This window comes from Salvelinus fontinalis, chromosome 24 (genome assembly GCF_029448725.1).
Source record: "Salvelinus fontinalis isolate EN_2023a chromosome 24, ASM2944872v1, whole genome shotgun sequence".
Classification (NCBI taxonomy): domain Eukaryota; kingdom Metazoa; phylum Chordata; class Actinopteri; order Salmoniformes; family Salmonidae; genus Salvelinus; species Salvelinus fontinalis.
In genome coordinates this window covers 29,823,812-29,840,177 of record NC_074688.1, presented here as the reverse complement: position 1 = coordinate 29,840,177, position 16,366 = coordinate 29,823,812, and the positions used below count along the sequence as shown (strand labels likewise).

General features: G+C 43.5%; 2 protein-coding genes across 2 annotated transcripts in view; one reads left to right on the top strand and one right to left on the bottom strand.

The window, feature by feature from the left end:
* LOC129822267 (protein phosphatase 1L-like) overlaps positions 1-2,752 on the bottom strand; it is a 46,269-nt gene extending 43,517 nt beyond the window's left edge. Inside the window, exon 1 of the mRNA XM_055880398.1 lies at positions 2,353-2,752. Coding sequence (XP_055736373.1) covers positions 2,353-2,751 — 399 coding nt within the window. The 5' untranslated portion in view covers position 2,752. The remainder of the gene's footprint in view (positions 1-2,352) is intronic.
* A 231-nt stretch (positions 2,753-2,983) lies between these two features.
* Positions 2,984-14,359, top strand: LOC129822266 (60S ribosomal export protein NMD3-like). The gene is made up of 17 exons (XM_055880396.1): positions 2,984-3,068; positions 4,004-4,094; positions 4,594-4,666; positions 4,811-4,945; positions 5,122-5,218; positions 5,332-5,412; positions 5,996-6,124; positions 6,227-6,317; positions 6,865-6,943; positions 7,310-7,406; positions 10,182-10,299; positions 11,064-11,209; positions 11,769-11,881; positions 12,033-12,105; positions 13,350-13,456; positions 13,669-13,739; positions 13,874-14,359. Exons 1-17 carry the CDS (start codon positions 3,066-3,068, stop codon positions 14,005-14,007), a joined length of 1,638 nt encoding a protein of 545 aa, XP_055736371.1. The 5' UTR covers positions 2,984-3,065; the 3' UTR covers positions 14,008-14,359.
* The last annotated feature ends 2,007 nt before the right edge of the window (positions 14,360-16,366 follow it).

Genomic DNA, 16,366 nt, shown 5'->3' with positions numbered 1-16,366 from the left:
AAGAGAGAAGAGGGAGAGAGGACGACGAAAGCAGGTCAACTATAATATTCAAAAGGTTCAGAAAGCTGCAAGCAATGGGCTTCCCTCCGCAAGAATCTCTCACGCATGCACTCGACTCACACACCACGTCTCTTTTTCTCTTGCACACACTCTGTCCCACCCCAGGATTAAAATGCAAATGGTGGCCTTTCCACTAACAGAGGCCTTTATTGTTAGTGTGAAGGGAAGGTGAACTCCGGTGAGGGCCAAGGTAAGCAAGAAAGGGAACAAGTGAGGAAAAAAAGAGGAGCCCCACTAAAAAGGTCAGCCTTGTGTTCTTTCCTCTCATCCCTCTTAACACAATACTTCTCTCCATCTTCTCCTGTACAGAAACTGCCTACGCACACGCAGCCACACCACTCTACTCTAAACTGCACTCGAAGGCAGCAGAGCAAGGGGGGGGGACATCAGCACAAAAGGAAAAAGATGATTTCATTATCAGAACTCCCTTTCTCCATTAAGCCATTCAGAGAACAGATAACATGTTAGGAGAGTTAAGACGGGAGTTCTAAATGTCACTCATTTTATTGTGGACATTAGTGTGGAGCTAATAGTAGGTCTATTCAGACAGACTCTTCAGCCAGACTATCACCCATGTAGAGAGAGCATCTCTCCCTACAAAATATCAACAAGAGATGAACGTTAGTCAGGTTGTTTACATGGAGTCAGAACAAACAGCCTGGAATGGATATTTTACAGACAAAGACGCCATGAATCACCACATTCATTCTTAACACCTTACAAGGTATAGCATTTAGTTTGTGTGTTTCCAGCTTGCTATTCTTCTCTGAGAGGCGATGTATCATTCTGGGGCTAAATCGATTCCTCCTCCAGCCCTTGGCTACACTGCATCGCACTGCTTACGCACCGCCCCTGGGACAGGAATACATAAAACAATCACATACTGTAGCAGAAGCACCGTTTGAAAAGCTGGTGTCTGAAATCAGTTTCACACTTCAATAAAGCGTGTAAGAATAAAACACACCAACAAAAAAAATCCCCTCGCCTGCATGAGCAAATCTGAAGTGAACACCCTCTCCCACACAGAGCTGAGGAAGGCTTTTATAGCCTAGATTACCATCCTCTATAAGGAATCCAGGGAAGGGGACATTAAGGAGCAAACTCAAACATGCTGCAGGGAAAACCAGACAAATGACCCGTTTTGGTCAAAGGGAGGCAGGGAGCTGCTGCACTGGAACCCACAGTTCTACCCTGGAAAAGAATGGCTATCCTTCATCGCGGCCTATTTTTAGAATGTTATCTTTCAGCCTGGATCAAGCCAGATATTCAACTTCTGTATTAGACATACTAGATCAGGACTGAACAGTAGAGCTCCTTATAAAAACACTGGCAGCCTGTAGACTGGGTCTGGGAGAGAGGCAGTGTGAGCAGGGGGAGCATTGAGTTTCTTCACGTAGCTCCATGGCGTTAGTCAATACTGGGCTGTCAGGCCCGCGTGGCCACAGCTGCAGCCCACGGAGACAAGGTCGCTGTTCAGGCAGGCCTGGCCATCATGACCAATCAGTGTTGTTACCCTGCCAACTATGGAAATAACCTCCGGCCACCTCCCAACATCACATTAACAAAACACACACATTCTCTTCTGGTCAGGTTGAGGTGGAACAAGACCAGGATCCCACTTTCTCTCTCGTGCAGGGAGTATAATTACATTGACTGACTGCCTACCCGCCCCACCTCTCTCTGACACACAGTGCCTGATGGATGGACGCTTTGCCCCTCTACAGGGACATCTGGTTGATCAGAGTAGGAAGTGTATTTCTGTCAGACAAGCTGTTCGATCTGTGCCACTGAATGCTTGTCATGGAGTGAAAGAGCTACAGCTGCCAGGGCTTTGTCTGTGACTAGTGAATGACCAGAACATGGAGAGGGTGACAGGTGCATGGGCATCGGGTGACTTTCAGACTAGAATTTGACCAATATCAGAAAGCATCTCTCACTGGGGTTGGAAATGATCAGCTAGCTTGTCACATCCATCTTCAATCAACCTACACATATGAATGAGTTTAATCCTATTATCCCCCAAGCCTGCTATAATCGGTTTAGAGACTTTATCTGCAGCATACCACACAATCGTGTTATGTCTATAAGTCTTTTAAACTTGTAAGACCATGAATGACTGTCTCTTATTTTTGGCACAACTTCACAAAGTAAAATGCTAAAATGCCTTCCACATGTCCCTGTGGAGAGGGATTCATATGATTTGATGCATAGCAAGTGCATGTGCACGTGTTGACCAACCCCCAAAAAGTATGGTCGCTCAACAAATGATTGATAACAGACCATTTATCTTACCTCTCCCCCATGGCCATCGAAAATCCCAAATATAGACGGGTGACTCCTGTTCACGATGTCTGTGAGGACCTCGAAGCGGTCTTCCATGTGATCTCTCCGGCCTTGGATGGAGTACACCGCCACATTGTTGCTCTTGAACTCCCAGGTTTTGGAGAACTCTGCGTCCAGAACATCTAGACCCCCGAATTTTTCATTCTGCATAATCTCCGCCACTTTCCCCTTGACCATTTTGACAGCATCCCGGCTGGACTTGACGATGGTTTTCACCTCGTCAGTGTGGAAGAAGTAACTCCACAGAGCCAGGCTTATGCATAGGAGGAACAAGGTCTCTGGTCTGAGCAGAAAATAACGCATGATCCGACCCAAAAGAGACAACAGTGTCATCGTATCCTCTATCATTTATACAAACAAGAAATCACTGCAGGTTGTTGTTGTTTACCCGCAACTTTCAGTCCATTATTATCGATGCGAGAATAAATAAATCAGCGAAACCAAATTAAGCAAACTTAGCCTACAGCACAGCGTAAAAGGCTGAATTAATTCAACGAAACGCTGATAGCTCACATGTAGAAATGCTGCTTGACGTCTTGGAGAATCCGTAGACACTGCGGGGTGAAAGATTCTGGCTTGGCTTGTTCACTCTAGCATAAAACCTGGTGAACCAGCGGTTGTCCATATGATGCGGTGACTCGCACAACCGTGCAAGGAGGAGAATGGTAGCTATATATAACCTCAGACAGTTGGAGACCTCGCGTTGAAGTACCTCGTTTAAAGCTAACCTGAAAACAAACTGCATGCTCCCTCAACCTTTGACAGCGAGATTGAACTGTAAATAGTGCCCTCAAACTGTAGCGTTCGGTTTGCAGGACCGCACCACTGGGAGCACGTGAGGTGTGCACCATGCAAGCTTTTTTAGGATAACATGCATCATATTTTTGGAGGGACAAACTAAATGTCACTTGCAACTTTATACTGCTGAATATAAAATGTAGCGTTTGGGAAAATCGCTTATTTTTAACGTACGTAACTTCTGGACCGATGCATGGTCCTCCCCACAGATTATTGTTTTAATAGGATCCCACTTTCTATACGTTACAGCAAGCCCAGAGAACCAGACCAATGTTTTGTCTAGAAGGGATACAGCTTTTGTCAAAATTGACTTTTCGTAGCAGGTTAGGAGAATTAGGTTAAGGTTAGGAAAAGGATTAGGGTGAGCTAAAATGCAAAAAAACGAAAACACCTTTGACGTAAAAAACGGTATCACATCTAGACATGACCCCAGAACGGTTATCAAACAGATAAGGCAAAGGTTAGGAACTCTAAAGTACATTGTAAAATTCTACTTTGCTTTGTTGTGTTCTTGTTGTTGATGATGATAATGGCGACGAAGAAAGATAGAGGAAGGTATAGTATATAGATAACGATAAAATGTATCTTTGGATAAATTCATTTATCTTAGATTTAAACAATTGCCTTCTTGTCCAATCCAATGTATGCAACAAAAGGATTCATTGGATTATTTAAAAAAATCTGTAATTTCATAATTTCCATATAGAATGCAGTTTCTTCTGTGTGTATGGGATTTGAATGGTTTATGAAGCAACTGCACTCAGGCAAAAGAGAGGAACTGGCTGGGTCCTTTTGCCACCAGGAAGTGCTGTGTCGTCATCATCCTGCTCCTCCTTTCCAGTTTGTGTTGGAGAAACGTGGAGGTTCGCAACGTGTAGATGAATTAACATTCTGTAAGTATGTGTTGTGTATTAGTTGTTTTATTGAAATGGCATTAAGGGCCCAGAAACATTTTAACACGGGCCCTTCTATGTAATGACAACTGTCACGATCATCGCAAATTAGTCGGCTAGCAAGTACCAGCCATTTAACATATTCTATCTAACAGTTACTGGTTGCCGGTTAGTAAAGTAAATCCAATTGTATAACGTTACCTAGCTAACGAGAACTACCAGCAGAGCATGGTCTGTCAGATGAGATGTGACATTGTGATAATGGTTTACTGACAGAGATGTCATGGAATAGTATCTAATTCTGTGTCACGTGTAAAAAATAATAATATATATATATTAACGTTAACAGGAAAGTTAGTACAATAGATAGCTGGCTACCATGTATTGACTATAATCAATACACATTAGCCCTGTCGATAATATCATGACGTTTTTGTATATAATCTAAAAAGTAAACGCTTGTCTTGTTCATAACATCAATCTGATTTGTCTTGTCTAGTTCTCACTGCTACATTCAAGCCATTTATAATGGAGTACATGCAAGCTCCTGCTACAAGCAGTCAGGGGAACATGTAAGTAGATTTATGATCAGCCTCCTACATGCTACAAATAATCTGTCCTTTACCATTAGTGTGAAGGTGTAGATTCATAGCTTTTTCAAAGGTATCAGTTGGTACACAATACTAATTAAGAAATGATTTCTCTCCTCTACCCAGCCTGTGCTGCACCTGTGGCATCCCCATCCCTCCAAACCCAGCCAACATGTGTGTGTCTTGCCTCAGGACCACAGTGGATATCTCTGAGGGAATCCCCAAGCAAGTCAACCTGCACTTCTGCAAGCAGTGTGAACGGTACTGCCCAGACCACCATCACAAGCCTGTCAAACTTAGTGCCACAGCTAAGATGTTTAAATCCCTGTCTATTGCTCTTACTTGACCAAAGGATCATTAGTCAGTTAACTGGGATCTTACCACGGCTCCTACATTAGTTCAGATGGATTGATTGCTCCTCTTTCTCTTCCATGCAGGTACTTGCAGCCTCCAGCCTCCTGGGTGCAGTGTGCTCTGGAGTCCAGGGAACTGCTCGCCCTCTGCCTTAAAAAACTGAAGGGCAACATGACTAAAGTGAGTATCCCTTCCCTACTCTGCTCTATTTATATTCAAAGATACACTTGTTAAATTCTTTTAACAGGGCTGTAGCCATTCGCCTCAGAAACTCATGTGACCTCTCAATCCAGGTGCGTCTGATCGATGCTGGATTCCTGTGGACGGAACCCCACTCCAAGCGGATCAAGTTGAAGGTGACCATACAAAAAGAGGTGAGAGAGAGGAGACGAGTGGAGAAATGAGAGGCATGAGAGTGTGACATATTTAATATAAGGGATTAGTGTGGATTAGGAACCTGATCTGGAGGACGTGTCCCACCGCTATGTGTCCCACCATGTTGTCATTATTTAATCCAGGTGACACTAAAGGGATAAAGGGCTGACTAGTTTCAGAGCACAGTGATTGGGTGAAGTTTAGCCAGTGGCTGTCATAACTTCATGACCTTTCAGAGGAGTCTCAGTTCCTCAGGGCCCTTTGTATGGAGCTTTGTATGGAGTGTAGGGGGTTTTGTGTGACCTGTGATCTTGTATCTAGATGTCCTTTAGTCACCAGAAATAGCAGCACCAAACCCTGATGAATAAAGTCTTACACATCAGTGTTTCCCAAATGGCGGGTGGGTAATGATCCACTGGTGGGTCACAGCCAATTCCCTTTGGGTTACAGCTTTCTAGCCCAGTTCTGGATTTTAAAGAGTGTTTTATTTACTTGGTGTGTCACATTACAGTCGTAAACTATGTTCTGAGTCAGTCATATAAGAGAATAGTGGTTGATGGTAGTGTGATTCTTCCTGTCCAGGTGATGAACGGAGCCATCCTTCAGCAGGTGTTTGTGGTAGAGTTTGTCATCCAGGGCCAGATGTGTGACGACTGCCACCGTGTCGAGGCCAAGGACTTCTGGAACTCTGTGGTGCAAGTCAGACAGAAGGTACCATTGATGATTAGACTTATATTATTCATGTTGCTCACCACAACAATTGTTTTTTAACATGTTGTGTTTTTAACCTAATATTGGGCTGGTCCTTTTTAGACTTCTCACAAGAAGACCTTCTACTACCTGGAGCAGCTGATTCTCAAACACAAACTCCATCAGAACGCACTCAACATCAAGGAGATCAATGGTGGGTTTGGGATAGAATATACTGCTCTGAAGTGGGGGTTTCATCCAGGAAGAGACACCAGACCATGCAAGCTTACCATTGACATTGGCGATTTTCTTAATAAAGCTTTCCTGTCCCGGGCTTTAGAAGGGCTTGGCCATGTGTTTATAATCAGTGTGGTAGGATCATAGTACTGAGCATTCTGTTTACCATGCCAACAATGCTGTTTGACTCGGGTCCTATTTTCAGTCACACACACACACACACATACTGTGTAGTGAGAGATATTTCAGAAGCAGCGCCCAGTGTGGTTGGACCAGATTGTAAGGGAGAAGCTGTCTTTTGACAGTTCAGTATAAATTACCCCCCTCTCTAGCCGGAGTTAAAAGCCTTGAAGCTTCAACATGTGGCGGCCATATCCCCCCCGGTGCCCATCTGGTCTGTGTTACTGAGGCTGTCGTATTAAGTGTGTTGGAATGGTGATGACCCAGGTCGCGTGTGGTGTGTGTGTCTGGGATTGATTTATTGACTGAGGGCTGACTTGTTTTTAATCTTTCTCCTCTCTCAGAGGGTATTGATTTCTACTATGCCACCAAGCAGCATGCTCAGAAGATGGTGGATTTTCTCCAGTGCACAGTCCCCTGCAGGTAGGAACAGTTCACCAGAGACCCTCCACTACGGGTAGAGGTTGCCCTGTAGTGACAACTCTCTGACCTGAGGTCAGTGTCTTGGTGACGTCCTCCTATTCTTGATGGCTCCTTAATGGTTATTGCATAATGCCCATTAAATGTTAATTTGTTGTTGGGACAATATGTTGACATTGAATTGAACAGTGATGACTTGGACTGCACTAACCACAGTAAGTGTGGTCTGTGTGGCTAGTGCTACAATTATTCAATGTCTATAGGCATATATATTTCTAGCTTAGCATGGAGAGGATTGAGAATGTTGTTTATTTTTTCTCTGACAAGATATTGTTGTCTTTGTTTTTTTTGTGTCACTGTCTTGTTTAGGTCGAAGACCTCCCAGCGCCTCATCTCCCATGACATCCACTCAAACACATTCAACTACAAGAGCACCTACTCCATTGAGATCGTTCCTGTTTGCAAGGTATGTAGCATCTTCCTCAAAAATGCTGAAGGTCAAATGCTCTACATACTGTGCATTCGGAAAGTATTCAGACCCCTTGACTTTTTCTACGTTTTGTTACGTTACAGCCTTATTCGAAAATGTATTAGTGTCATAAATAATATATATATATATATATATATATATATATATATATATATATATATATATATATATATATGAATTAAATATCACATTTACATAAGTATTCAAACCCTTTACTCAGTAGTTTGTTGAAGGACCTTTTGGCAGCGATTTACAGCCTCGAATCTTCTTGGGTATGACGCTCCAAGCTTGGCACACCTGTATTTGGGGAGTTTCTCCCATTATTCTCTGCAGATCCTCTCAAGCTCTGTCAGATGGATGGGGAGTGTCGCTACACAGCTATTTTCAGTTCTCTCCAGAGATGTTCGATCAGCTCCCGGCTCTGACTGTGCCACTCAAGGACATTCAGAAACTTGATCCCGAAGCCACTCCTGCGTAACTTGGCTGGGTGCTTAGGGTCGTTGTCCTGTTGGAAAGTGAACCTTTACCCTAGTCTGAGGTCCTGAGAGCTCTGGAGCAGGTTTTTATCAAGGATCTTTCTGTACTTTGCTCCGTTCATCTTTCCCTCTATCCTGACTAGTCTCCCAGTCCCTGCCGCTGAAAAACATCCCCACCGCATGATGCTGCCACCACCATGCTTCTCTGACAACTGATCTGACAACTGATTCACTTACTGTGAAAAAGTAGAGATGGTGCTTGGTTTCCTCTAGACGTGACGCTTAGCATTCAGGCCAAAGAGTAATTTAGGTGCCTTTTTGCACTCTACCATAAAGGGCTGATTGGTGGAGTGCTGCAGATATTGTTGTCCTTCTTGGAAGGTTCTCCCATCTCCACCTAGGAACTCTGGAGCTCTGTCAGAGTGACCATCGGGTTCTTGGTCACCTCCCTGACCAAGGCCCTTCACCCCCTAATGCTCAGTTTGTAGAAACATCTCAAGGATTATCAATGGAAACAGGATGCATCTGAGCTCAATTTCAAGTCTTATAGCAAAGGGTCTGAATACTTAGGTAAATAAGGTATTTCTGTTTTTTTATTTGGAATAAATGTGTCGTTATGGGGTGTTAAAATGTTTTGAATCCATCTTAGAATAAGGCTGTAACGAAACAAAATGTGGAGAAGGGGTCTGAATACTTTCTGAATGCACAATATATCTTAACGTGCAGGGCTGAAAAGTGGTTGAATAGGTGAACAGAGCGCACCTATACTCAAATGCTCAGGTCCAAACAGGCCAGGGCAGACCTTTACAGATCCCCTGTTCTTACACTGCTCAAAAAAATAAAGGGAACACTTAAACAACACAATGTAACTCCAAGTCAATCACACTTCTGTGAAATCAAACTGTCCACTTAGGAAGCAACACCGATTGACAATACATTTCACATGCTGTTGTGCAAATGGAATAGACAAAAGGTAGAAATTATAGGCAATTAGCAAGACACCCATTGCACATTTGTGGCCTGCTGGAGGTCATTTTGCAGGGCTCTGGCAGTGCACCTCCTTGCACAAAGGCGGAGGTAGCGGGCCTGCAGCTGGGTTGTTGCCCTCCTACGGCCTCCTCCATGTCTCCTGATGTACTGGCCTGTCTCCTGGTAGCGCCTCCATGCTCTGGACACTACGCTGACAGACACAGCAAACCTTCTTGCCACAGCTCGCATTGATGTGCCATCCTGGATGAGCTGCACTACCTGAGCCACTTGTGTGGGTTGTAGACTCCGTCTCATGCTACCACTAGAGTGAAAGCACCGCAAGCATTCAAAAGTGACCAAAACATCAGCCAGGAAGCATAGGAACTGAGACGTGGTCACCACCTGCAGAACCACTCCTTTATTGGGGGTGTCTTGCTAATTGCCTATAATTTACACCTGTTGTCTATTCCATTTGCACAACAGCATGTGAAATGTATTGTCAATCAGTGTTGCTTCCTAAGTAGACAGTTTGATTTCACAGAAGTGTGATTGACTTGGAGTTACATTGTGTTGTTTAAGTGTTCCCTTTATTTTTTTGAGCAGTGTATTATAACAGACACAGCTTCCCTTGGATAGAACTGTGTTGTTTTAAAAGATGCTTTTGAACTGTCAAATGAAAAACTAAATTCGACTTGATCTTGGTGTGTCTAGGTCAGGATTCTTTCCTCAAGCTTTTTTGTTGAGTGAATGTTTCTCGTCAATGCTCTTCTGTTGGATTCATGTGGTAGATGAATCTACTCCTATTTTCCAACGTAGACTGAGTACACAAGCATCGATGCTTGGCTTCTGACCATACATGTGAAGAGGGAATTTTGTTCATATCCAATTCCATCTGCATGTGTTTTTGTTCATTTCTATCCAATGACTGAATGAAGTATTACAGCACTGGCTTATTTAGTAAACGGATATGACTCAACATTTTCGAGATCAATGAAATACATTCCTAATCAGAATCTTATTTTCTTTTGTGTTATTTCTGAGACAAATTGTAATCACGCTGATAAAACAAAGAGAACCTAGCCGACCCCTTGTATAACCAAACTGGCAGTGACAGCACAGCCTCTGTTGTTGTTATTCAGAGGAGATTGCTAATCCAGAGTTGAATGTTAATCTCTTCTGTAGTACAGCTTGATGTGGGTTTTCTGGGAAATAATCTGGTGGGGAGGTTGGCATAGGGGGGAGGTTCCAATGTTCTCTCTGACCAGACCTCAGTTTGACCCCTGGTTTGTTTTGTCTCATTTCCCAGGACAACGTGGTGTGTCTGTCGCCGCGTCTGGCTCAGAGCCTGGGGAACATGGGCCAGGTGTGTGTGTGCGCCCGAGTCACCAGCACCATCCACCTGATCGACCCCAACACCCTGCAGAGTGAGTACAGTACACACCAGCACCATCCACCTCATTGTCCCAAACACCCTGCAGAATGAGTACAGTATGCACCACATGCTATTCTGGCTACTGAAAAATAGCTTTTACAGATATGTTCTGCTTCATTGATTGATTAGTGTTGATGTGTTGACAAGTTCAAAGTTGAAAGGTGATTGGGTTTGTGACTGGACGAGTGTGTGCTTGTCTTGATATAAAGCATCAAAAGTTGACCATGTGCTCCATATTTTTAGCATCAGTTTTTGATAGACTGGTGGAATGTCATTATATTCCACTTGACTTCAGTCTTTTGTACCTAACTGAACCCAGTATCGTTTACAGTGTGTCTGTTCACCACATGCTCATCACCCTCCCACTCAACAGCTTCCCTCTGTGTCTAATCAGGGCATTCCACACATGGGGCACACACACACACTCATTTGTTGTCATTACTTGCTGTGTGTGTAAAAAAAAAAAATCCTCTGTTTCTTTCTGATATTTTGAAAGGCAGGGCACATGTTTTTAATTAGTGTTCAAAGAAAGGGTACTTTTGCGCCAGAGTCGCCTTTCTCAACCCCAGCCTCTGGGCAGATCAGTGATCCATGCTAGCCAAATCACTAGACTGCAGGGGGGGTGAAGATCAAATGAATCCTTTCATCTTGTGAGTGTAGGAAATGATTGGTGGTGTTTTGAGCAGTCAGAATTGAAACTTTGGACTGTCCATAGAGAGAACCATCTAATTCTATTTCTCCTGTCTGACCCAACAGTCGCTGAGGTGGATGGGGGCACATACTGGCGCAACCCCTTCAACAGCCTTGTTAGCCCACGGCAACTGGAGGAGTTCATCGTCATGGATACTGACATCATCAGGAACCAGAAGCTGGGGGCGGGAGCAGGCATGAGGTCCAATAAGGTAGTAGTTCTGAGGGAAGTGGGCGGTGATTTGGAATTGGGCAGAAGTGTGGCCCATTAGCAAGAACCCCTCAATTTCAAGAGAAATAAATGCTGCTAGTCTGTTTCTTTAGATGCTGTGTGTATGTGTGTTCATGCATGCAACCTCACTCACTCCATGTGAGGAGAAACATGTTCTAGTGTGTGTGTTGGCGAGACAGATTGTTTGGGTTGATACAGCTTGACTGCGGGGCTTTGGTGTGTTTGTGGCTTTAATGAAAGTGGTGTTGAGCAGATTGAATTATGGGGAACATTTCTCTTTTCTCTGAAGAAAAATCAATAGTGAAGCATTACATTATCCCTGAAGCAGCACATCCCATTAGAGAAAAACCCTCCACAATACATGGAAGTGTTTGTGTGAAATGGAACAGGGAATGGGCTCGCTACGGGAACGATAATGATCCCATCACCCATCTACGGGTGTTGAAACACTAAACGCCCTCCACCCGTTTAGTGGAAAGGAATAGAAGTAATGGTGGTGCTAGGGTAAATCTTGTGTGTGTTCTGATTTGTGTTTCCAGCACACTCTGGCTGAGGTGTGGGTGCAGAAGACCTCAGAGATGGACACTGCTCAGCAGTACCACTGTCGCACCCACCTGGGCCACCTGCTCAACATAGGAGACATGGTGCAGGGGTCGGTGACTGTCATGGGCTGCTATACAGCTACTTTTAACTCTTAATTATTCATGGAAATTCTTGCTGTATAAGAGAATCAAAACAATACCTAACAATTTTACTTGTGAAGTTAGAGAAAATGTGTTTTTTCACTTTTGTTTCCCCTCTAGCTTTGACTTTGCCAATTCCAACGTTAATGACGAGTTTCTGAACAAGATGAACCCTAGTCATATTCCTGACGTGGTAAGAACCAGTACATAATACTGTGTGCACACCTATATCCTCCAAAACAAAGATCTCCAACAGGTAGATTGCGAGCTACCAGTAGTTCCAATCAATTCTCAAAGTACATGTGTTTTTCCATCACAAACTGTCACCGTAAAGCACCTGGCTACTATCCAATCAAAGCCACATTTACATTTTCCTAACCCGGTTAGCCACTATTGGCTTAAAAAGCCAAACATAACACTATCTGCCTATTAATTTCCAGCAATGTTGTCCCGTCTGTGTTTGGTGCACGCACTTGTCTATCACTCCGTATGTAGCCAGTTAATGATCATGTCTTTTTTTTCTTCAATTGGTTTGTGTTTTGAGGTTCAACCCAACATTGTGCATATTTTAATACAGTTGAGTAGACAGACTTTCCCCCAAAACCTTCTCTATTAAATGTTAACCTCAAAGTAGGCTTACCTGACAGAGTTATACATTTGTTTCTATTGGGGCCATTGTTTTGTGATCTCTGCCATGACATGTGCTGCAGCAGTAGGCCTAACAGCAGAAACATCGCTAGACCGACACATTCCTGTCTCGCTAGATGCGCAATTAAAGGGGAATTACACTTTTTCCAGACCTCATATGGTCTTCTGATGTGATTTAAGCATTGCCATGGACTGAGAACATCAATTTTCATTGTTTCTCTATGAATATTTGTAATATTGAGAGTATACTTGTTTTTGTACAAATCCAAACCAGGAAAAATAAAACAGAATTCTGGAAAATACAAAATATAATTTTATTGGGCCTGTCATGCCAAATCCTGTTTATCAACCATTATTTTACCAGGTATATTGACAGATAACAAATCTCTTGTACACCAAGGACCTTGGGACGAAGTAGAGGAGAACATTGTTCCTGTTAGAAAGCTATAAAATAAATTGCACCTTGCAACATTAATTCTTCTAAAAGTAACTCTCATGCTACAAAAGGTTAGAGAACCCTGGTCCCAAAACAACACATTTTTACCATGTACTGTCTGTATTAGTTCACATTGCCCCCTGGTGGACATTGTAGGATTGGTTCGATTTTATGTTTGCTGCATTGAGTTGAAATGTCAATCCTCTAATGGAAAAATTGGCCGCCTGACCAAATATACTATTCACTTAACTTTGAAATGAAAGCTCAACTGCATTTGTCAGAATACATAATAACAAAACAAAAATGAATGCATGTATTGAAGCCATTTGAACATGCTTGTTGTGGACTTGCAGGTGCTGATTAAGAAGAGCTACAACCGCAGCAAGAGGGTGAAGCGCAGGAACTGGAAGCTGAAGGAGATGGACAAAGACAGAGAGGGCATGGCGCCTGAAGACGAGAGGTAAGGATGAGAGGAGGAACTGATGAGAGAGTAGGAATGTGGAGGGGGAGAAGCAGGAAGGGATGAGGAGAGAGAGTGAGGGAGGAGAGAACTGAAAGAGTGAAGGTTGGATATGCTCTTTATCCAGGTGAGGACTTTGTAAGTTGTGAAAGGTGTCTGTCTTCAAAATTGGCGGTGATTTTATATATTGTTCTCCTCTCTTTCTGTTTCAGACAATACCAGGACTTCCTAGAGGACCTGGAGGAAGACGAAGCCCTGAGAAAGAACGTCAACATCTTCAGAGGTGAGTGGGACCACAGCTTTCCGCTTCTCTTTATTGTTCCTCTTGCGAGAACCTGGCAGTTTTCCCCAATTGTCACCCATAGCTTTTTATTTATCCATTTTTAGCCGTAGCCTCATGATAGAGTTGTATTGCAGATGCGTCTAAGATTCCAGTGGAGAGTGACACGGATGACGAGGGTGCTCCTCGGATCTCTCTGATGGAGATGCTGGAGGACCTCAGCCTAACAGACGCCACCGGGGGAGAGGGAGCCAACATGCTGACCGAATAGACCAATCACCGGCCTGCTTACAGCCACATAATGGCTGTTCAGACCAATCAGGTCTTACTAACATCAACATGATGATTGACTAGACAAATGGGAATCCTACTAGTAAAATGAGGGATTAGTAGTCCAATAAGAATGGCAATGCCACCTGTTGTCAGTTACCATTGCTTACAGTCTCCACCCAACAGCAGCCACTCAGAAGGCTGCAGACTGGTCACTTCTAAGGTTGCTGAGTTATTGATGGTAACCTGCCCTTTGTTTACCCTTTACCCTGTCTCCATGTAAGAGACAGTGGGTTGTGGTGATGTGCTCGAAAAACCACTTCATTTCCAAATAAAATATAATCTGGTTACAATATGACTTTGTCATTCTGAGACGCTGCATCCACTAGAAAGACCTGGATAAGTGGGGAAGATGTCGCTGCACAATGTGCATGGATCTCACTCTCAATATAGTACCTATGATTTAAAAGGTGGGTCAGGCCACATGGTGAAAGTGGCAGAATGTACCAGTTGAGAACGCATAGGCACCTTCTATGAGTAGATAGTTGTATGTGTAGATATCCCAGGTATACCTGTATGCATTCTGGATTGGGTATGCTTACAGTGCGTCTGGAAAGTTTTCAGAACCCTTCAGTTTTCCCAAATTGTGTTAAGTTACAGCCTTATTCTAAAATTGATTAAATACCATTTTTAAACATCGTCATCAATCTACACCCAATACCCCATAATGACAAAGCGAAAACAGGTTTTTAGAAATATTTGCACATTTTATAAAAAATATAATAAATAAAACATATTTACGAAAGTATTCAGATCCTTTGCTATGAGACTCATGATTGAGCTCCGGTGCATCCTGCTTCCATTGGTCATCCTTGAGATGTTTCTACAACTTGATTGGAGTCCACTTATGGTAAATTCATTTGATTGGACATGATTTGGAAAGGCACACACCTGTCTATGTAAGGCCACAGTTGACAGTGCATGTCAGAGCAAAAACCAAGCCACGAGGTCAAAGGAATTGTCTGCAGAGCCCCGAGACAGGATTGTGTCGAGGTACAGATCTGGGGAAGGGTACCAAAACAATTCTGAGACATTGAATGTCCCCAAGAACACAGTGGCCTCCATCATACTTTAATGGAAGAAGTTTGGAACAAGGAGAGCTGGCCGCCCGGCCAAACTGAGCAATCGGGGGAGAAGGGCCTTGGTTAGAGAAGTGACCAAGAACCTGATGGTCACTCTGACAACTCCAGAGTTCCTCTGTGGAGATGGGAGAAACTTCCGGAAGGACACTCATCTCTGCAGCACTCAAATCAGGCCTTTATGGTAGTGGCCAGATGGAAGACACTCCTCAGTAAAAGGCACCTAAAGGACTCTGACCATGAGAAATAAGTTTCTCTGGTCTGATGAAACCAATATAGAACTCTTTGGCCTAAATGCCAAGTGTCACGTCTGGAGAAAACCTGGCACCATCCCTACGGTGAAGTATGGTGATGGCAGCATCGTGCTGTGGGGATATTTTTCAGTGGCAGGGACTGGGCGACTAGTTAGGATCGAGGCAAAGATGAACGTTGCAAAATACAGAGAGATCCTTGATGAAAACCTGCTCTAGAGCACTCAGGACCTCTGACTAGGGTGAAGGTTCACTTTCCAACAGGACAATGACCCTGACCCTCAGCACACAGCCAAGACAACGCAGGAGTGGCTTCGGGACAAGTCTCAATGTCCTTGAGTGGCCCAGACAGAGTCTGGAAACCGATTGAACATCTCTGGAGAGACCAGAAAATAGCTGTGCAAATACAGGTGTACCAAGCTTGTAGTCAGACCCAAGAAGACTCGAGGCTGTAATCGTTGCCAAGGTGATTCAACAAAGTACTTAATAAAATGCCTGAATACTTAAGTAAATGTGATATTTCTGTTTTTTTTACATTTGCAATGAAAATCTAAACCTGTTTTTGCTTTGTCATTATGGAGTATTGTGTGTAGATTGATGAGAGGGGGGGGACTATTTAATTTTAGAAAAGGCTGTAATTTAACAAATTGTGGAAAAGTCAAGGGGTCTGAATACTTTCTGAATGCCCTGTATGATTGTAATAGGCTGCAGACTGGCAACTAGATTCTCTACCCAACAACACCAAACCCACTCGCATGCAGAGCCACTGGCTTGAGAAATTGGTTCCCCATCATTAAGCTAAAATTAGTTCACTAAGCTTCAGAAATGAATCAATCCAGATTTAATTTGGAACTAGGACAGTGGGCACATGTCCCCTACTATTAGACTGTTCCCCAATACAATCAGCTCTATTGTTGCCAGGTAGTCATTCTGATTGTAGTAGGGGCTGAAGGGGAGAGAGGTGGGTGCA

Excerpts from the sequence above, each read along its gene's own strand:
- LOC129822266 (XM_055880396.1), top strand. Across the intron at positions 4,095-4,593 it reads TGTAGATGAATTAACATTCT|TTCTCACTGCTACATTCAAG; the intron begins GTAAGTATGTGT and ends TGTCTTGTCTAG. Across the intron at positions 4,667-4,810 it reads ACAAGCAGTCAGGGGAACAT|CCTGTGCTGCACCTGTGGCA; the intron begins GTAAGTAGATTT and ends TCCTCTACCCAG.